The sequence below is a fragment of the Oculina patagonica genome, chromosome 12 (genome assembly GCF_052425735.1).
Source record: "Oculina patagonica isolate OP01 chromosome 12, crgOcupat, whole genome shotgun sequence".
NCBI lineage: Eukaryota > Metazoa > Cnidaria > Anthozoa > Scleractinia > Oculinidae > Oculina > Oculina patagonica.
In genome coordinates, this window is record NC_135769.1 from 7,081,590 (window position 1) to 7,103,511 (window position 21,922).

At 40.6% G+C, this 21,922-nt stretch overlaps 2 protein-coding genes across 2 annotated transcripts; one reads left to right on the top strand and one right to left on the bottom strand.

Annotated features, from left to right (window-relative positions):
• Positions 1 to 4,550: 4,550 nt before the first annotated feature.
• Positions 4,551 to 11,493, bottom strand: LOC144631832 (NADH-cytochrome b5 reductase 3-like). The gene is made up of 10 exons (XM_078490405.1): positions 11,332 to 11,493; positions 11,008 to 11,160; positions 10,514 to 10,586; positions 9,113 to 9,219; positions 8,242 to 8,371; positions 7,861 to 7,944; positions 7,426 to 7,511; positions 6,603 to 6,699; positions 4,809 to 6,108; positions 4,551 to 4,766 (listed from the first exon to the last, which is right to left on the bottom strand). The coding sequence occupies exons 1-9, from the start codon at positions 11,347 to 11,349 to the stop codon at positions 5,936 to 5,938; spliced, it is 921 nt and encodes a 306-aa protein (XP_078346531.1). The 5' UTR covers positions 11,350 to 11,493; the 3' UTR covers positions 4,551 to 4,766; positions 4,809 to 5,935.
• On the top strand, positions 11,482 to 20,571 carry LOC144631883 (myotrophin-like). The gene is made up of 5 exons (XM_078490470.1): positions 11,482 to 11,634; positions 12,887 to 13,000; positions 13,528 to 13,611; positions 19,173 to 19,278; positions 20,303 to 20,571. The coding sequence occupies exons 1-4, from the start codon at positions 11,563 to 11,565 to the stop codon at positions 19,257 to 19,259; spliced, it is 357 nt and encodes a 118-aa protein (XP_078346596.1). The 5' UTR covers positions 11,482 to 11,562; the 3' UTR covers positions 19,260 to 19,278; positions 20,303 to 20,571.
• The last annotated feature ends 1,351 nt before the right edge of the window (positions 20,572 to 21,922 follow it).

Here is a 21,922-nt window from a genome sequence, read left to right on the forward strand (position 1 = left end):
TGCAAAGGCCTTCAGAAGGGGAATTTAAAAACATCGCCTATTTGGCTTAGCATGAAAACGAGGCTGAATGATGAACTTCACAAAAATGTGGTATTTATTGGTATTTTAGAATAACTATTAGCAGTTTCGATAGACTGAGTTGTCCAAAAGAATATCTTAACTGATATGGATAGTCTCAATCACGTGACCATGAAATCGAGGCGGCATTTTCTTGTGGTTCATTGAATCTAGAACGGACCTGGAACCATAGTGCCTCTCATCCCCTCGCCAAACAGTTTCCAAGATATGTCAGTAGGAATCAATGAATGTCCCGGCGTTGGGCAATTTAACGAAATTTATAGGTTTTGTATGGTCTAGTGACGCTAGTAAAAACCGTCTTTTCAATATATGTAATATGCCTACAGACTCTCCCATTCCCCCTCTCAGATTGTAGCAAGTATTGTAGATGAACTTTCTACGTATCGCTACAGTCGTCCATTCCTCCTCCCTAATTTTTCTAGCCGTAACCATCTGGCTGTGGTAACTTAGGACTGCATACTCTGTCGTTGTTAAAAGCGATGATCTGGTTTTGGGTACAGAGAATTGCTTCATAAAGTGCACCCTGCGTAGGTGGTAGCCTGTTCTTTTTGCACATCTACCACATGAGGTCTTTATCATCATGATTCGAGATGCTTGTTCTGAGCTAAAAAGTCTGGCAAACATACTGCTCTACTATTATTGCTGTCTTCTATTCTGGATACAGCGTCGTTCCAAGACATCCGAAAGCATTAATTACGTCCTTGTCTGTGTCTCTGAAGGCTTTTCAGCACGCAGGAAAAAACTTCCAGTTATGTTAATTAGCCTGCGAAAAAAGCCGCCTCTCATTCGCTCCCGCTACAGTAGCGGGAGCGAATGAGAGGCGGCTGTATTCGCAAGCTACACATAGTGCTGCAATTTTAGCACTGCCAAGAGCGCTAGCAATCGACCCAAGTTCAATTACCTGGTGGTTCTGGCCAGTGCCAGTGACTATGAACAGTCTTTGATACCGTCTGACCTATCAAGGTACTGCAGCTCTGCCATCTTTATAGCGTCAACAGCAGGGACTCGTAATTGCAGTTAAGGCTCCGCGTCCACATTTATTGTGTCATCGTCGTTATTCTAAGTAGCCGTGTTCGTTCTCTGCTGCGATTCACCTCCATGCTTGTAAAGAATTATCATTAACGAGCTCTTTGCGGAACAATGGAGCATCATACCGTCGGGTGCAAACATAGATTTCGGGACCACAGTAGATTCATTAGTCGTGAAACTTTATCCTTGCAAGATACTTTGATACCTTTCCGCTGTCTTTCCAAGGAAGAAGTTTGCGTTTATTTGTTCTGGGACCAGCGGTTCACTATGTTCGAGTGAATTCTGTCTTTAGCAAAGATCTTACAAAGTGCCCTCTCTCTCTCACTTTTATGGCAAAGATCACTCTTCATTGCTTCAGGTATGATCATGACTACTTTGGCTACTACAATTTTTAAGTTCTTTAAACGGGGTAGCAAAGTTCCGCATTGTGGTCAACAACCAATCAATAACTCTGTCTTCGCAATAACTCTGTCTTTATGAAAAGCTGCATCACTGAAGACATCGCAGCCATTTGCTTTGCCTTACGAAAAACTTTGCTCTAGCACTTAGGTTTAGAGTGATCCCAATAAGTCCTCCTGCAACCTCCATGCAACGGTTGATATGATCGAGAGTGGTATCCCATCCGATCGCGGTTTCTTGTTCACTTCCCTGTTGCCATGAAAAAAATCCTATAGACCTCAAGGCTTCTTAAAGTAATAACAACGGTTTTTTTTTCTACCATTAATTTTCACCCGGTTTTCACTACGTAGACATAAAAGCAGTCTAGTTTTGAAACACCTTAGAAACAAAAGTTCAATAAATGATTGATTTTCCTCTTTGTTCACGTTCAGAGCCGAAAGACTCGCACTTCATTCTATTAGGACATTTTGCAAAATAATGGGCATCTTTGACCTCTTATAGTTCACACCCAATAGGTTTCTGTTGCTGCAGTTATTGTTAATTTTAAACTTAACATGTCGAGGTTTTAACAGTTTTAAACAATATACAAAAGTAATTAATATCTAAGAATCTTAATTTGATATTGGAAGTAATCAGTTGTTTCAAAGCTTGCCATTCAGGGCAGCTTTTTTTTCTAAAAAAAAAACCTAGCTCGGCCCTTCAGACCGGGCTTTTTTGGACCTTCCTGGACCGAGGGAACCCCTGCACCCCACCACCACGTAGCTTCTAGAATAACTTTCGGCAATCACAATAAATTTAATAGGATGTATATATGTCTGAACATCTATCTTTTTGTATACTTTACGAGGGATGACTACGTAACATCACGTACAATTCAAGTACATCACAATGTCAAACAGCCGCCATATTGGATCCGCCATCTTGGATTTCAAAAATTTTCCTAAACGCAAGAAAACCACCCAAAAGTACTGCAAAGTACTTAAAATCAATAAAACTGTGCTTACGAACCGTAAAAAGGTTAAAATATTTGTATTTAAGTTAATTTTCATTAACAGAAACACGAAATTACATATTTGGAAAAACATGCCAGTCAAAATGCCGTTGCCGTGGTGATGTTAAGTTCCTGAAACAACAATCTATCCTACGAAATTATTCTCGGATAAATTTTAGATAATCTCGCAAAGTTTGGCAGCGTTTGGTTAAACCCTGAAAAAGTTATAAGCGTTCGAAGTCAGCGCAGGCGTGAAAAGCCCCCTCCCCCCGGGTCTCAATAGGGCTAAGACCTGTGACAGTATAATTAGTGCAAACATAGTATTTTCATTTCACAATTTTAAGGACTAGGAAAATTTCATCCTAAAATACAAAAAACGGCAATATTTCAACCACTTTAGAGCTTGCGCGAAGCAATTTAGAACTCCAGCCTCGTTTTCATGCTGAGCCACACAGGGCACATTTAAACGCCCCATAGAAACCCGTCTGCACGGGTTACAAAAGTGCCAACAACATTTATCGGGTCCCTTAGGCCCTCCACAACACGTTACACTGGCGGCAAAAATCCAGATCCCACGGACCTTTTTAGCGACATTGCTCCTGGACTAGTAGTGAGTCCATAGTGAGTTCCCTAGTAGTGAGTTCCATAGTGAGTTCCCTAGTAGTGAGTTCCATAGTGAGTTCCCTAGTAGTGAGTTCCCTAGTAGTGAGTTCCATAGTAGTGAGTTCCCTAGTAGTGAGTTCCATAGTGAGTTCCATAATAGTGAGTTCCATAGTGAGTTCCATAGTAGTGAGTTCCCTAGTAGTGAGTTCCATAGTAGTGAGTTCCCTAGTAGTGAGTTCCATAATAGTGAGTTCCATAGTGAGTTCCCTAGTAGTGAGTTCCATAGTGAGTTCCCTAGTAGTGAGTTCCATAGTGAGTTCCCTAGAAGTGAGTTCCATAGTAGTGAGTTCCCTAGAAGTGAGTTCCATAGTATTGAGTTCCGTAGTAGTGAGTTCCATAGTAGTGAGTTCCTTAGTAGTGAGTTCCCTAGTGAGTTCCCTAGTAGTGAGTTCCATAGTGAGTTCCATAGTGAGTTCCCTAGTAGTGAGTTCCATAGTAGTGAGTTCCCTAGTAGTGAGTTCCATAGTGAGTTCCATAATAGTGAGTTCCATAGTGAGTTCCCTAGTAGTGAGTTCCATAGTGAGTTCCATAATAGTGAGTTCCATAGTGAGTTCCCTAGTAGTGAGTTCCATAGTGAGTTCCCTAGTAGTGAGTTCCATAGTAGTGAGTTCCCTAGTAGTGAGTTCCATAGTAGTGAGTTCCCTAGTGAGTTCCCTAGTAGTGAGTTCCATAGTGAGTTCCATAGTAGTGAGTTCCCTAGTAGTGAGTTCCCTAGTAGTGAGTTCCATAGTAGTGAGTTCCCTAGTAGTGAGTTCCATAGTAGTGAGTTCCCTAGTGAGTTCCCTAGTAGTGAGTTCCATAGTGAGTTCCATAATAGTGAGTTCCCTAGTAGTGAGTTCCCTAGTAGTGAGTTCATAGTAGTGAGTTCCCTAGTAGTGAGTTCCATAGTGAGTTCCATAATAGTGAGTTCCTTGTAGTGAGTGCATAGTAGTGAGTTCCCTAGTAGTAGTCCTAGTAGTAGTCTAGTAGTGAGTTCCTTGTAGTGAGTTCCCTAGTAGTGAGTCCAAGTGAGTCCCTAGTAGTGAGTTCCATAGTGAGTTCCTAGAAGTGAGTCATAGTAGTGAGTTCCTAGAAGTGAGTTCCATAGTATGAGTGTAGTAGTGAGTCCATAGTAGTGAGCCTAGTAGTGAGTTCCCTAGTGAGCCCAGTAGTGAGTTCCCTAGTAGTGAGTTCCCTTGTAGTAAGTTCCTTATAGTGACTTCCCTTTTAACCTCCCTAGTGAGTTCCCTTTAGTCCATTATTTGGTAATTATAAGAGTCTGTAATAGCGGGACACCTCTTTGGCCAGGGATCCGGATTTTGCCCGTTTTAGCGGGTGTCCCTAATGGTGGGGTGTCCGCAAGGCGACAGATGAGATTTCTCTTGTTATTGGATAAAAGTCTTTAACAAGATCAACAAATTGCAAAACATTTTATTTTACAACTCAAACATTCTGATAACCTGAAACAGGTCACATGAGTTCACAAACAGATCGTGTAGATTCTTTAAACAAAGCTTAAATTAGCCCTCGAGGTTTACAACTGGACTTTGTAACCACAACTAAGAACACGTTGGGACTCAAATGCACTATTTCAGTGTGGATGCACTATAGTGTGCAAAGTCTGGATCTGGACTCTGTGTACCGAGTGTAGCCACACTCGGTACACAGCGTCCAGATTAAATAACCGGCCCATTAACTCAATAAAATCATTATGACAAAGCTTTAATGCTCCTATGAACTTTGTTTAGTTGAACTAATATGTATTCACTTTTTTCAGTTTGGTTAATATCAAGACTACCTAGTAAACCACTGTTATCACATAATTTTAAAATTAGAATACACTGACTCTACCTACTTTGCCGGAAACAGGCACACGAGTTATTGATACAACACAACACGAACGAGGACAATTTTTATTAATAAAATATTAACTATTAATTGCGAAAGACGTCATCTACAGCAATGTCATCTTTATTATACTACTTGTGCTAATCTATCAGAGTCCCCTCATTTCTTTGTTTTAACTTTTTTTTCTTATTTCTAGATTTCAGTCCTAATAGCAAATTATATTAGTAATATTATTCCTAACTTTTGCCATATATTTTCTTGGTAGTACAGCGGAACCTCGATTTAAACGGAACCTCTCTATATAGCGAGGTCCTCGATATAGCGAACGATATTCTTCGCCCCAGTAATAGTAAAACCTATGGAAAAGAACCTCGATATAATGAAACCTCGTTATAGCAAACTAATTTTTCCAGTCCCTTGGCCATTCGTTATATCGAGGTTCCACTGTACATGAAAAGAAAAGTGTGTGAATAAGAGTTTGATCAAAAAATCTTGCGAGTTAACTTTTTTCCTTTTCTGTTAGAGATGTCAAATACAGTAAAAACCCGCGTGTAAGAACATGCTTTTTTAGAGTTTGGCAAAACAGGTTCTTATATTTTGGGGTACTTACTGGCATTTTTTAGCTTCCCTGTGCAATTCTTGATCTCTAAAGACATCCTTTTTGATAAAATACAGTTATTGTATTATAAATAAAATAGTTTAACCCCACATATAAGAACCTTTTGGGGTATTAAGGAAGCAAATTTCTGCAAGGAGGTTCTTAATTTCTAGGTTCTTACACGCGGGTTTTTACTGTATATGCCCAAGAGCATTTCTCCTTAAAAAACGTTTTCTGATAGTTTGGTTCTGGTTTCACCATCTGTGACTGACACTCGCGAATAGAAAACTTATTATACATGGTTAATAACATAAACAGAACTCTAACATTCTCATTACATCACTTTGCTTTCAAAATGGAAAGTACATATCAGGGGTGTAGCCCAGTTTCTCCAAGTTAGGAATACAAGCATAGTTGATCATGGGCGGCGGTCCACACATCAGTATCTGGGTATCTGATCCTGGTGGTGGCATGTGTTCCTTGATCATGACATCATTAATAAATCCCGAGCTGTATGGCCAGCCTATCAATTGAAAAACAATATAAATTAAATTAAAACCAAAGCAAAGTGGGTTTATTTATTTATTTGTTTGTTTGTTTGTTTGTTTATTCATTTATTTTTTCTAAGCAAAATTTAATCTTATCCCCTGAGGCCACAATGCTTCTGGTTGTGCAGGGATTGGGACCTCTGGGCTAATCTGAAAGCCCACCGAGGACAGGCGAATCTGATTGGCTGTGGAAAACTTGTTCGTTTAACCACAATCTCCGGCACACACCCACAATCAAACTGGAAGCTGGATTTCCTGGTTCGGGTTTTCGATTAGCCCAAAGCCGTTGAGTTTCCCAACCGCTGGTCATGGGGAACGCAGGCTCTGAGAACAAGATTAAGCGAGCTTTGACAAGTTCTTGTCATTGCTACTCAATAAATTATGACATGATTCACTGCCAAACGTCACATATACTGCTACATGTACCTTAAATAATTATTAACAATAACAACTAAAATATTGATTATACCTTCAGGTGGATTGTCGAGGGTATACCAAAGCTTAAAATTCTCACACTCTTTAGCTAGCTCTTCCAACTCAGGTCGTACTAGGATGTCTTTCTCTGTCTGAAACCCACAAAAAGGCATATTTTGATTCACAATAAAATTACACAAAGATTATCAAGCTCTGAAGTTTGTAGTTAATTCACCCAGTAGATGTATTATGTCACATGGGACTCTGCAATCAGTACCAGAGATGTGATTCTGGCTGAAAATATCATTTAGCATCGGCTTTGAAAATAAATCCCTCCCTGCCAACTAGGAAACACAGTGGCCTAATGGCTAGTGTGCTGGACTCTGGATCTAGTAGTCTGAGTTAGAGCCCTGACTGGGGTCATTGAGTTGTGCTCCTAGGCAAGACACTAGTCTTTATTACTCTCACAGTGCCTCTCCCCACCCAGGTAAAATGCTAGGGTAACCCTGCAATGTACTGCATCTCATTTAGGGGGGAGTAGAAGTGAGGCCTTTCAAGGGGGTTTCTAACATCGCTTTGTTGCCTGTTTCCTACCCACCTGTCCACTATTTGGCAAGGGAAACATTGCCGTTGTCGCAAATATACACCCTTTCAGTGCTGTTATTTTTCTGTCGGCTGTTGGTTTTGGAACAAGATTGTTGCTACAGTTTTAGTTATTTTGGAGCAATGTCACCACCTGTCGCCAAAACCCCTTGGAAGGCCTCAGAAATACACCAATCACATTAAGCTATGGAAATCAGAGGTAAGTGCCAGCTGTTTGGGCCAAGTTTTTAAGAGTCCCTATTCATGTCCATTTTTAATGCAAAAACCGTCCGCACCTGGTTAGCAAACAGGAGAGTTATATTGGTTTTATCCTCACTGTCTTTGATCACTGCACTGATGATCTGTAACATGGGAGTTATGCCTGTACAATAAAAAAAGTAACAAATTAAAATAATAACATTGTGTGAAAACAAATGATGCATAGATATGCTAAGGTTGGTAGAGAAACGAGAAAGACATTAAAAAATTTTCATGATAGTTCTCCCAGAACCCAGATCTCAGTTCTCCCAGATTGATCATTTGCAATTATTTGCCTTTAGCTTTGACTCTGGTCACCACTGACAAATCGCAATATTTTGCTTGACCATGTCCAATAATCATTAATAAAATTAAAATGTTAAAAAATCGTTACCCCATGGACACAAGATTATCATGTCTGTTCTATCAGGAGCTCAATTTTACAACAAATTTAAGTAAAACTCTTTTCTTACCAGTTCCTCCTGCAATCAAGCCAACATTTTTAGCAGTTCTGAACTGTACAGGTTCCTTTGCATTTTCCTTGATTCCAAATTTTCCTGCAGAGGTGAGCAAATGATCAGTTCACAGACAAGTGGACACACATTTGTTTTGTTCGTGTAGGGATAAAGATTGTTGCAAACTGTCATCTATTGTGAATCAAATTACCTGTTCTAAGTTAGCACTTAATTTTTCCACTTGCACTATAGTTTATGTTTTGATCAAGAAGAATGATACATCAAACACTTGAGACAGTGTTGGTACTTGAAAATGTGATGAAACACAGTCTCTCGTGTTTGATCTTGACTATTACTTCTCAACAACTACAGTTAACAAGAACTAACAGAAAAACTCACCTCTCCCGAGGTAAGTCAACTTTCCTGATGGTCCTCTGATATCAACAGTGTCACCTATCTTTAGAGAATCAAGGTACTGTGACATTTTGCCACCATCTGGATACTTAGGATGAACATTCTTGAAGTAAACCTACAACACACAGCACAACACTGTAAGCATTCAGTCTGATGTGTAAAAAAAGAAAGTTTAAGTTAGGCATCTGCCATTAAATGAGATGCCAATAAATTTTTTACTGGAAAGTATCCAAATTTGGCTCATTAGGTGCCTAAAAAATGAATATATGTTTGCGATAAAAAGTTTGCTATTAATAATATCTTTTTAGGGATCTGGAAGTAACAAACAAAATCCCAGTATCTCAAATTATATGTGCTGAATCTTATCACAAATTTAAAGTTCTGTCCATTCTTATTTGAGTTCTTTATCATAATTTACCTTCCAGGAGTGAGTTTGATTCTTTAGATTGCATAATTATAGCTGCAGCACTTAAATTCAGAAAATCAACAACAAACAGAAAAAAAAATTGACAGATTGTTTTCAATAAATTTATTGTAAGTTGTTCCTTTATTGTGTCTGAGACTGGAAACTAGTTGTTTTGTTAAGTAACAGAGAAATTGTACAATCAACATGTGATCGGATGCAAGACTGAGGGTGAGCTTCAAAAAATTGTGAGAGATTAAATCCTTTAAATGTGGTCAATCTGTGATTTGTGGTTCAACTTTGTAGCAGAATTGGGTTGATCTAAGAGTTAAACAGTTTGCCTAAAACTTTTCTACCACTGCATGTAGAAATGAAGGAAAGAATCACACAATTTCTTCCTGCAACTAATACTTCAAGGAAAGTGTGAAGGTTAGGAGAGGATTTGTTGTGTACCTTGATGACCAGCTCAAAATATCCGACCTCGTCATCAGATGTTACTGGTGTGTACGGCCTGATAACAAGACTGCCATCAACTTTGGCACTGAGGTACATGTGGTTTCCTTAAAAAGAAAGTTGAGCAAGAATGTGACTTGATTCAAAAGAAAGTATTGAGCTAAAAAGGTTGTAAAGATGAATTCCAGTCTGTACTGCGCAATCTCGGCTGCAATGCTTATGTGAGCCTCACACGAAGGAATGTTGACAAGCAAAACTAAAAATTCTGTGACAAACTTACCTTTTTCTTCATTATTAACGCCAGATATCCTTGCAGAACAAATAATAACGAGTAGAAGAACCTTGACACTATTTCAAACGGACGTTTTAGCTCATCAGAAATTCTTGAACGAAACGAACCCTAATGGCGTACTAAAACACATCATGTATGCTGTCACCGAAGTGTAACGTTTCAACGAATTCAAAACAAAAACGAAAACAAACCCCGAGTCTGCGCAGTACGGACTGGAAATCAGCTTTAAGGCTACTTATGCTAAAAAATAAAAATAGGGATTACATTGACTTCTGTATAATTTGCAACATTGTAGAGGATGTGAACATGACTTAACTAACTTCAACACTCTTCTTTTTAAATCCTGTGGCCCTTTTGTGAAGCAAAGGTCAAAGAGCATCCATTGCCATACACCAGACAGTGCATTAATTTGTGAGTCTGGTGACCCTTTACCAAGACACAGTTCTCGATTAGTTGCCTTGTGTCGAATCAACTTTGGACTCCATTGCTCCTTTTTTACTCTGGCATGGGTTGGTTGAAAAGCACAGTCTATGAATTTTTCTGTAATCAAGACATTTTGTCGGGGAACCTTGGAAGCCACACTCAACCCCCAACCTAAAATATCTGAGGATCACACTTTACTTGGTCTCCATGATTTTACCTGTTTAGCCTGGGTGGCTATTGCTGAAGAACAGGAGTGATTCAAGCCCCATAGCTCTAGAAGGTAAAAGGCGTTTTCCATTTGCAAAAAATTCCGAGAATTTTCGTTGGAAGTTTCCGATCGAGAAGACCGCGTTCCATTTAGACACTAATCTCATTCGTTCTCAGGCTCCTCTCTGTTGCCCCCTCGAATTTCCCAAGGATGGTTTAACTTAATTATTATACCTTATTGTTACTTATTTTCGCGGGACTTAATTTTTGCGATTTCCAAAAAATCACGAAATTAAATACCTGCGAAAATTTGTTTCAAAAGTTTTCTATTGTATTTTTTATGTTAATTTTGTATTTTTGGCCAAATCGCAAAAATTAAGTCCCGCAAAATATGCCCGTTCTATTTTCGCGAAATTAAGTTCCCGCGAAAATAAATAACAATAACTAAAGGTAATATTTAAAAAAAAATCTAAACGTACCCACAGGCAGCCCAAGTATATGCTCTGGTGATTGCAGTTCAAATCGGAACCTTCTTGTATCATGACTTACAATCTGCAGCAAAAAATAATCACATTAATATATTTGCTCAATTTCCTCCCAATTCTTAAGTGTACAGTGTACGTACATGTATTTACTATTCCTGCTCCATGTATTACTTAAGTTTTTCTTTTGTTAAATTTGCAGGAAAGATGGAATCCATTTGTGCATTAGGAGTGACATGGTAGTCTGAATTTCTGCCACTTTGTTAGTACTTTTATGTCTTCTTTTTGATACATTTTTTTAAAATATTGTGCAATGTTCATATAATTATCTCCTGGTTGTTATCTTACCTTGGGTATTTCACTTCCCACCTTTCCATTCCGTCCCTCTGGTAGACTTCCCCCCACCCCCCGCCTTTTACTCCAAGACTTCCTCCCCCGGGTCCCCCTCTCCAACTTGTATAACCACAAACAGTGTATTAGTAGTACAGTACCTTTTTGTCAACGAGTTTGAATGGAATCTTTTTCTGAGGATCTAGAGCAACTGGTCTCTTTTTCTTTCCTTTTTCTTGACTTTTAAACAGGTATGTTACCACACCAAATGCTACTGTAACTAATACGACGCCAAGAGCAACAAACACAGGTTTCTAGAGAGGAAAATTGGACAATAAGTTGCAACATGTGCCGTGCTCTCTACAAACTGCAAACTTTAGTTGTCAAAACAGAGCCAAAGAAATGTTGTATTTCAAAAGCAGCACTTCATAAAAAGAACAAAAGAAAAGCAGAAAGGCGCAGATTCTTTTACAAACACTTCTTACCGTAAATGGCTCGTCCATGATTTAAAAGTTTCGCAAGAAATAATGTAGAACCAGCAAAGTTACACACCTCAAAGAAGTCTTCTGCAGTAGTGACTTCTTGTAAGAACCCGCGATTTGTCCTTCGAGGTGCCGAACAGATTTATGGGTATTCCACTCCGGACACGAGAAGTCGAGAATCGGTCGAGAAAGATAGTCTGGTTTAGAAGGTATTTTTCACTTTTCTCGTCCAGTATGGGAGAGGAATTAGTTTGGGCCTGCAAGAATGGAGATCTGGATCAAGTAAAAGCCATCGTAGATAAACCGGTGAGAAATAAGTTATGCTTCTGTAGAATAACACTTTGTTATGGGCTGTGGGTGTGTGTGTCTGATCTTTGCGTGTGTCTTTGCACGAATAGCTCCTTTGTAAACTTCTAGTTTTCTAAAAATTGCCAGATTGGAAAACATATATTTCTAAAAGGTCAGAAGATCATCAGCCCAGAGTGTTTTTCAAATCTAGACCTGTACACCAAAAAAAGTTGGAGAAATCGATCTGAAGAATGTACAATGTACACGGCATGTAGGTTTAGATAGCTCAAGCTGGATTAAAATTAATCTTTTTGTCGTGTTGCTCGTCTCATATTTCGAACAGCTTATTCAAATGACAAAACGATTGATTTAATTCAGACTTTACACTAGAGCTGGCCCGTAATTAGTCACGATTACCTTTAGTTTAAACTGAAAACTTGTACGTATGCGAGAAACATGTTTTCGGTTTTCTATGTTTATAAGCCCTTAGCTTGTTTGTTTTTAAGTCGTTGATCTTATTCGGTATTGTACAGCAAGTGTGCTTGAAGTCTAAAAGTTACTGTAGTATTTTAACTTTTCCATTCAATTTGGACCAACAGTTCAAAAAATATATTTATTTAATATCGTCTCTTTTACAAACTTTAGAAATAACATTTTCCTTTGCCCTTTCCTACACTTCAACTTGTGAAATGCATACCCTTTGTTATTAAAAAATAACAATGGTAAATGCAATTCCTGTGTTTTGATTGGTTAACAGGCAATGGTTATGAGCTCATATACCATTGACCACAAAAATGGTAGCCAATACACGTCTGAATGAAAACAGCTGGGGAGCTCAAATATTGCAATTCTTTGGGTGTTTTTAATAAAACAATTATTCCACTTGCACTTGTTAAATATGAGATTGTTATAGCCAACTCAGTGCTACGCGCCTTGTTGGCTATCTACCATCTCATATCCAAAATGCGCTCATGGAATAGTTGTTAAATATACCTCCAGCACAGTGAAAAAAGGTACCCCCTTTTTGTGAAGCCTCTTCATATAGTCCAAGACAGGAAGTTCCTTGGTCGTGATTATGCTAATCGTTTGCTCTGGATGTCTGATAAAATAAATAAAAATGTACAGCCAAGGCTTGAGCCCAGACCACCTATCCGGAGTCCAGCGCACTAAATATCAGGCTACCACGCCTCCCTACATGTACATGTATGTTTCCACAACTCCTTGGGGAGGCAAACATATGTGTTAACATCATGCCATCCTTTCTTTCTAGGGTTTTAATATAGATGGAGAGCTCCTAAATGGAAGAAATGGCCTACACTTTGCTGCTGATTATGGACAAAAGGAAGTGATTGAATATCTTCTTTCAAAAGGAGCAAACATCAATGTGAGTTTCCTTTTGTACTGAACATGAATACAGAGTGTGGTCAGTTAGTTGGTAATGTAGAACTTAGTTTTTTGCGTCAAACAAAACATATCAATCATTGCATGAACACTGCTCAGTAAAGAAGCTGTGTCTTCTTTGTAATGTGTTGTTTCAGAAAATATCCACATTCACCCGCAGAAGGTTGTTTGATTTAAGGTGTAGTACCATAAATTATTTATACCTCCCTCACAGATGGGATTTTTCCTAAGACCCCCCACCCCTGTGAAATTTCCAATAAAGCCTCATATATTTCCATAAAGGTTTTGGCCTGTGAGACCCCTCCCACCCCAGGAATTTCCAATCCTTTCTGTGGCAGGAGTATACATGTACATATATAGTATACATATATTTTCTGGAACCATACAAGGACGTTCACGCAAAATTTGTTGTCTAGTTGATAGTTTTTTTTTTTTTCAATTTTTTTACTGCTGTCAAATAATGAGTCACTTGTGTCTTAAGTTAATTTTGCATTTTCTCTATATCCAAAGCTTCCAGACAGACATGGAATAACTCCTTTACTGGCAAGTATCTTTGAAAGTAAAACAGCCTGTGTCCAGTTGCTGCTTGAAAAGGTAATACTGCATAATAAAACGCCAACTGCTGTTTTAACAGAAAAAAATATAATTAATGTGTTCACACCTGTAATATCCAACATCAGGTTGCGCATGCGCGTGAACATCTTTTGTAGTGCCACGTGCAGATGTAGTCAGGACAGTTGTTATTTAAAGCGTTATTCAAGAGAAAGACTCGCGGTTATTACACTGGCGACGAGGAAAAACACGCTCGACGAAGCACCAGTAGCAGAGAAGAAAGCAAGAGAAACCTAAAAAGAGAGGTTTGAAGCCCAGCGAGAGAGGCAAGCAAGAAAAATACTGCAACGCGTGAATCAATCGATCAACAAACATGCCTGACCCAGAAGAAGCACCCGCCGCTCAAGCAACTCCAGCAGCTCCAGTGCAATTTATTACAGCAACGAGAACCCTAAAATCTCAACCATTTAACCCAGGAGACGATCCGATAGCTACAGGACAAGCGTGGGACGACTGGCTCGAAGAAATCGAACGGGAATTCAGATATTTTAAGATTACGGAGCCACTCGACAAGAAAGATGCACTCATCATTTATGGCGGTAAAGAAATCGCTCGCCTGGAGAAAAGTTTGCCAAACCCGACAGATGGCGGTGACGACTACGGAAAGTTAAGAAAGAAGCTGAATGACTACTTCAAGCCGAAGAAAAATAAACACCACGCAAGATATGTATTCCTCAAAATGAGACCGGCACATGGCGAAGCAACGAATGCGTATGCTGCTCGTTTAAGAGAGAAAGCCAACGACTGCGAATTCGGAGCTAACTGCGATGAACGAATCTTGGAACACCTCATCCAAACAACACAGAATCGAACTCTTATCCAAAAAGCCATCAACAAGAAATGGGATTTGACACAGTTTTTAACCGAAGCTGCCCAAATCGAAGATACATCACTTCAAATAAGCGACATGAAAATTCCTCAAGATGTAAAGAAGGTTGGAGGACAGTCTGGAAAGTGGCGTCCACCCAAGAACAGACAAAGTGGTCGGAGAAAACAACCCTGCGGATACTGCGGACAAACAGGCACACACGAGGAAGGCAAGAACTGTCCAGCCTATGGGAAAAAATGTTTAAAATGTCAAAAGTTCAATCACTTCAGTTCTGTGTGCAAGTCTGAGGGCCCACCTAACAGCAAGAAGTGGCGAGAGCAAAGACCCAACCACAAGCCTCCAGAAAATCCAAGGTACAAGCGCCGCGTCAAGAGAACCACTGAAGAAGAAGAAGAAGAAGATGCTGACGACTCAACAAGTTCGGATGATGAGTTCTTTTGCCAAGCCGTAAGGCACCTGAAGCAAGTGAAGAAAATCAAAGCAGCTGGTGAAGACAAAACCATATCGGTGAAGATAGAAGATGTTGATGTAAGAGCTGAGCCCGACAGCGGAGCAGAAGTAAATGTCTTGGATGAGCACCAATTTAAAGCACTGACAAACCGATCCAGTGTGGAACTTACACTACAGCCAAGCAGAGTAAAGCTAAGCACCTTGCAGAGTGAGCTACCTGTGAAAGGAGAGTTTACAGCCACTGTAAGGAACCAGACCTGTGGAGCAGTTGCAAGATTTGTTGTGGTCAGAGGAAGAATCAATTCTCCACCCCTCATCAGCAAAAATACCCTTCAAGAACTGGGTATGTTACAGATCAGAGAAGATGGCTCTTTCGCCGAGACCAATGACCTGAGAATCCAGGAAGAACCACCAGATATCAAAAGTGTCAAGCAAGATAAGAACCTTAAAACTGAAATCAAGGAGATCACCGATAAATACAGTGACGTATTTAAAGGCATCGGAAAGATCAGAGACATCAAGAATGGAAAAGAGTTCTATGCAAAGTTCAGCATGAGATCAGAAGCAGTCCCCGTAGCTCAAAGACCGAGACCAGTGGCTTATCACTTGCAAGAGCCGTTAAAGAAATGGCTGGAGCAGTGTTTAGAGGAGGAGATATTCGAAGAGGTACCTGAAGGTGAAGCAGTGACATGGTGTTCACCCTTGGTGGTTCAACCAAAGCCGAAATTCAACGCTGTAGACAAGGAGAAACTTGAACCGCACATGATCAGAGCTAGCGTGGACCTCAGGGTACCCAACCAATTCATGGAGAGACACAGGATCACCCAGGGACCCATTGTTGAAGACTTCATGTACAAATTTCATGACTGTACTGTATTCTCCAAGCTTGACATGAGACAGGGGTACCACCAACTCCTGCTCGATCCAGAATCCAGGAAGATTGCCACCTTCAGTACACCTTGGGGGAACATGCGACCGAAACGTCTGATCTTTGGAGCAAAAGCATCACAAGATCTCTTTGATGAAGCTATCTACCGAATATTTGGAGACATACCAAAGTGCCTCAACCAACGGGATGATATCCTGCTAGGAGGAAGAAACATGGAGGAGCACAACAAGACGTTGGAAGCAGTCCTGCAGAGAGCAGCGGATTTTGGAGTCACGTTCAACCCAGACAAGTGCCAGTTTGGAGTCGAGGAGATAGAATTCTATGGACACAAGTTCACCAAGGATGGGCTAAAGCCAGACCCAGAGAAAATTAGAGCTGTAAAAGAAAGCAGCCCACCAGAATCAAAAGAAGCTGTAAGAAGTTTTCTTGGCATGACCGGATACCTATCAAAGTTCATCCCAAGATATGCATCACTAACCGCACCCTTGCGAAAGCTGACCCATAAAGACACAAAGTTCAATTGGGGAGCAGAAGAGAACGAAGCATTTGAAAAGTTGAAGGCAAGCATAACGAGTGAAAGCACAATGACATACTTCAACCCAGCTAAACCAATCGTTGTGAGAGTTGAAGCCAGCTACCATGAAGGACTCTCAGCCGGATTATTTCAGGAGACAGGCAGTGGTCTCCAGCCCGTCCACTTCATTAGCCGCACTATGACTGACACAGAGAAAAGATACAGCCAGACAGAGAAAGATGCCCTGTCCGTACATTGGGCAAAGAACAGGTTCAGCATATACCTCCTTGGAGCACCAAAATTCAAGATCATCACAGCTCATAAGCCACTGCTCCCGCTGTTTAACAAGGCGACCATGCGACTCCCACCGAGAATCGAGAAGTGGGTTATGGGAATGCAAGATGTCAACTTTGAGCTAATCTATGAACCTGGAAAGGACGATGCAGATCCACTCGACTTCTTATCAAGACACCCACTGCCAGAGAAAGGAAAGGATGCTGTAGAGAGAGTAATCAAGTACGTCGTGACAGCTGAACATGCTGTTGTTATGGATCAAATCAAGGAAGAAACCAGCAAAGATACCCAGCTTCAGAAACTGTCCGTCAGGATACTTACCGGAGACTGGGAACAGCACAAAAAGGACCCAGACATCACACCGTTTTACAGTGTGCATAGTGAGTTGTATGCTGTGGATGGCCTACTCTTCAGAATGAATCAGATCATTATCCCCAGGAGCCTACAAAGAAAAGTCATCAAAGCTGCACACCACCTTGGACACCTGGGAATGACCAAAACAAAGCAGATGATAAGAGAGAAGTATTGGTTTCCAACCATGAACAGTATGATCGAACAGATCATAGGTCAGTGTTATGAATGCCAGGTTACCACAAAGCAGCACAGACAGGAACCAATCAAAGTCACAGACATACCAAAGAAACCGTGGGACGTGATAGCTGTGGACTTCAGTGGACCCTACCCTGATGGCCATTACAATCTAGTAGCCATAGACAAGAGAACAAGATACCCTGAAGTTGTGAAGACCAACTCGACAGCTTTTCAACCAACCAAGGAAAAGCTTAAAACAATGTTCGCCACTCATGGCACCCCAAGACAGCTCGAAAGCGACAACGGACCACCGTTTAATTCCAGAGAATTTGCAGAGTTTGCCAAAACAGAGGGATTTCACCATCATCGAGTCACCCCGGAACATGCACGAGCAAATGGCGAGGCAGAAAGCTTCATGAAACTGCTTAACAAGACAGAGCAGATTGCTCATCTCAACGGCAGAAATGGCAACACAGCTATTCAAGAAATGCTGACAGGCTACCGCTCAACACCACACCCTGCCACTGGAGTAGCACCATATGAAGCCCTCATGAACAGACAGGTCAGAACCAAGTTAGACCATCAAATGAGAGAGAGTAGTGAGACTGCTCGTGACACGGCCATTAATGAGAGGGATGAGAAATACAAAGAAAAGGGCAAACAAAATGCTGAGAACAGGAACACTAAGGAACACAACTTCATTGTAGGAGACCATGTACTGTTGAAGCAAAAGAAGAGGAACAAATGGTCCACAGCTTATGAACCAGCATTCTACATTGTAACTCGAACCGACGGATCAAGCATTGCAGCACGAAGGATCATGGATGGACGAGAAGTGTATCGAGATGCAAGCCAGTTCAAGATTGCTAACGCGTTAACCCAGGACAATGCCAGCGAAGAAAGGGACGACCAGGAAAAAGAACCAACCTCAGAGGATTGGAGAGAGAAAATCCTGCTTAATGCCAATCCCCAGTCAGTCCATGAGGAGACCATAACTAGCAGAGAGGAGATCATTACTAGCACTGCTGAAACTAGCAGCAGCGACAAACCCGCAGCTGTGACCAGACCAAGGCGCGATCGGAGACGACCAGACTATCTAAAAGACTATGTTACCTAAAAAAAAAAAAAAAAAAAAGTGGAAACACGGAATGTTGAGACATTCTCTATTAAGCTTAGGACGTTGGACATTTAGGACATTGTTTCTAGTTGAGTTTCTTTTTCTTAAACAAAGGGAGAAATGTAATATCCAACATCAGGTTGCGCATGCGCGTGAACATCTTTTGTAGTGCCACGTGCAGATGTAGTCAGGACAGTTGTTATTAAAAGCGTTATTCAAGAGAAAGACTCGCGGTTATTACAACACCCTGCTTTTTGTTGTTGTTGTTTTTGTTCATCCTCTTTTTTTGGATGGAAGGAGGGAAGGAGGAGAGAAGTCTCCATCCCAGTGCTGTTTGGTTCCACACTCGATGCTTCTCCCTAAAGACATGGTAAAACAAGGAAACATGTTTCCAGAAACACACCTAGTGTACACATGTTTCCTCAATGTTTCCCAGTTTTGCTACACGGAAAGCTTTGTTTCCAGCCTCAATATTTGTCTCCAAGAAGCAAAATTTGCTTCTGCTGCACCGCAGAAACATGCTGTTTGTCTTTGCAGCATGGAACCACGGCAAAGTAAGGAAAAAATTATGAAAGCATATTTCCTCGTTTTGCAGGGCCTTAACAATCTGAACTCTGGTGTTGTATATCAGAAATGATTTAGTAGGTTTGAGCCTATAAATGGCCTCTTCACACCTCTGTGGAGCCATCTGTGGTCAACTGACAGGATCCTATTCTTAACCAGGGAGAGGTGAGGTAGTCTTTGTGATCTTGGTAAATGGGCTGTGCATTTATATAGTGCACTGCCCCCTCCCCACACCCCCGTTGAGGAACAGTGGGACTCTTTAGTGATTTGGGGGGGGGGGTACTCATCCTTTAGTTCTGGCTCAATATGTCAATAGGTTTGAAGTACAATGTACTTTGTTGTGTTTTTCTGTTAGGGTGCAAACAAGAATTTAAAGGCTCCAGATGGTAGTTCTTATTTTGATTGTGCTGAAACAGATGATATTAAAAGTCTTCTGAAATAGATAACAAGTAACCAAAAAGGTATGTACACATCATAATGTTTTATTGCTCTTTTATCCACACAGTTTGGAGAATTTTGAACACAGACAACTTTCTTAAGTAGTAGATAAAATATGAGCAGGAGATCTGTATGGGCATTTACAATGGCGAGCTGATAGGCAAGCCATTGTAAACGGCCATACAGTTCGGACATGATATTTTATTCTACTTGTGGAATGAAAACATTAAATTGAATGCAAAGTATTATTATGCGATTCGGTAGAGATCTGTATCAAAAGTAAATGAATACTAATTAGCTGAGCAGAAGTTTGTATTAAAAGTTAATTCTATTGTTTGATTTGTATTGGGGTTTACAGTTGTGTACATGTGATCTGAATACTGTGTTGGGATTGGTTTGCACCATCATGAGTAGTTAATGATTTTTACAAGAGTAAATAAAATTGAACCCCCAGAAAAGGGGTACATCACATAAGGGACCACTTAGATGTGGTCCTGACTCACAAATACAGCACATTTTAACCCCCAACAAGGGAACACCTTACATCGGGGGACACTAAGATGTGATCCTGGCCACATAAGGACTCCTATTTAAACCCACAGCAAGGGGACAACTCGCATGAAGGGACACTAAAATGTGGTTCTGACTACATAAGGACACTCTACTTGAACCTCAGCAAGGGGACACCTCACATCAGGGGTCATGTACAGGGTGATGGTTTAAAAGAAAAGGCTGTGACGTGATCCTGGGCACATACAGTTTGTAGAACATGCTATTTGAACCCACACCAAGGGGACACCTCACATACATTTGTAAGGGGTCACTGAAATGTGACCCTTGCCAGCTAAGGGCATACCATTTGAATCCCCACCAAGGGGACTCTCTCGGGCCACTTGTGGTCTGGTGGTGCGATGTGGTCCTGGCCACATACACTGTAAGGACATGCTATTTGAACCCCCACTAAGGGGACTCCTCACATCAGGGGACAATTAGATGTTGTCCCTTCGGTTCCCTACTGTATTAAATTTTCCTTCTTCTTTTCAACAGAATAGAGGACAGTAACAAGAATCCTTAGTGATGCCTATAATTCCCCTTGGTACAGCCAAAACGGGATCCTACATGTTACCCTGGTCATTAATAATAGATTGGAGCATTTTTGTACAAAGAGTAAAAGAAACAGGGAAACACAGTGTCATAAAATTTAATTCATTTTAGGAATTTTGACTTTCATGTTTTATTATCAAGAAATTTAGAATCCATAATGAAATTTTGATGGATTGTATTAAACGCTAGAAGCGAACTGTTAAGTTTCTGAACCTGTTTGTTGTGTTGTTTTATAGTCTGTGTTTGAACCAGGTGGCCCATTAGATCGTAGCTTATCCCAAGTTCTGTAGCATTAAGCGACTAAGAGTATTTCTTCTCCCCATGGATGGGATGCTAGTCCATCGCAAGGTTAGCCCCAGCATTAAATTCATGGGTACCCATTTATACACCTGGGTGGAGAGAGGCACTATAAGAGTTTATTGTCTTTTGCCTTTGATTTAGTTTTCTGTGCCTGCATTGCATTGTGCCCTTGCCATTGGTGGCCGCGTGTGTGCATTGGGCTCATTCGATCAAGGCAGTACTATAATCATTGAAAATTGTTGTTTTTTTCTTTTTTTTTTTTTTGTTTTTTTTTTTTCCCCCCTTCCCCTCTTTTTTTTTTTTTTTTTTTTTGGGGGGGGGGGGGTAAAAAAAAATTTTTTAAAAGATTTTTTAGTACTAGTTGGGTTTTTTGCAGCAAGACACTTTTCTATCACTGTTACCTTGTTTCCGGAACTGGGAACAAGATTACTTTCACAGTGCCCCTTCCGAAATATAAACGGGTTCTCATTTAAGTGCGAAAAGAGATTGCTTTTGCTCATAAATAGGGAACGAATTTCAGAGGTTAGGTCTGAAAAAAACTATGGAAAATCAAGTACTTATCTATAAGGTGAAGGTTTTGAGCACCGCAGAACAACCTTGCATTATGTCCCAGCAACAATTTCGTGGGAATACTACAAACGTCTTATCCATGCCCTGTGTTTTCACGTGAAAATGTCGTCACACAAGGAGAATTGTTGAACGGTTTGTTCTTCATCACGTTCCTGCGGTAACATACTTCGTTTGAACACTTCAGAGGAGTTATCCCTTGGGTTATTATTTGCTCAACGACCATTTCAGGCGTGCTTATTTTCTCTCCTTTTTTTCGGGAAGGGCTTGTATTTCGGGTGTAAATTTGCACTTGAGTTTCAATTGGGTTTCTATTTCATAGGCGGCGGAGCAGGGGGGGGGGGGGGGGTGGGGGGGGGGGGGGGGGGCAGGGTGGCTGTTGCTCGTAACTGAGTTCAAACATCTTCGAAACTTCCTTGGAAGTCTTCGGGAAACTTCGTTTATCCTCGGAAAAGTTCGAAAACAACAGTCGGAGAGTCATCGGAAATTTCGGTCTAGAAACTGCTCAGAAAACAAAAAGTTGCTAGGACGAAAAAAAATTGCTCCAAAAATGAAAACCTGCCAAGCATTTTTGGAACAGTCTTGGACCCCCGCACCCTCACCAAACTCTCTAAACGCTATAACACTCGAAACAAGTCTTGTAGTCCTTCTGAGCATTCTCTAACAACGTAAATTACCAAACAAGCTGTACAAAGG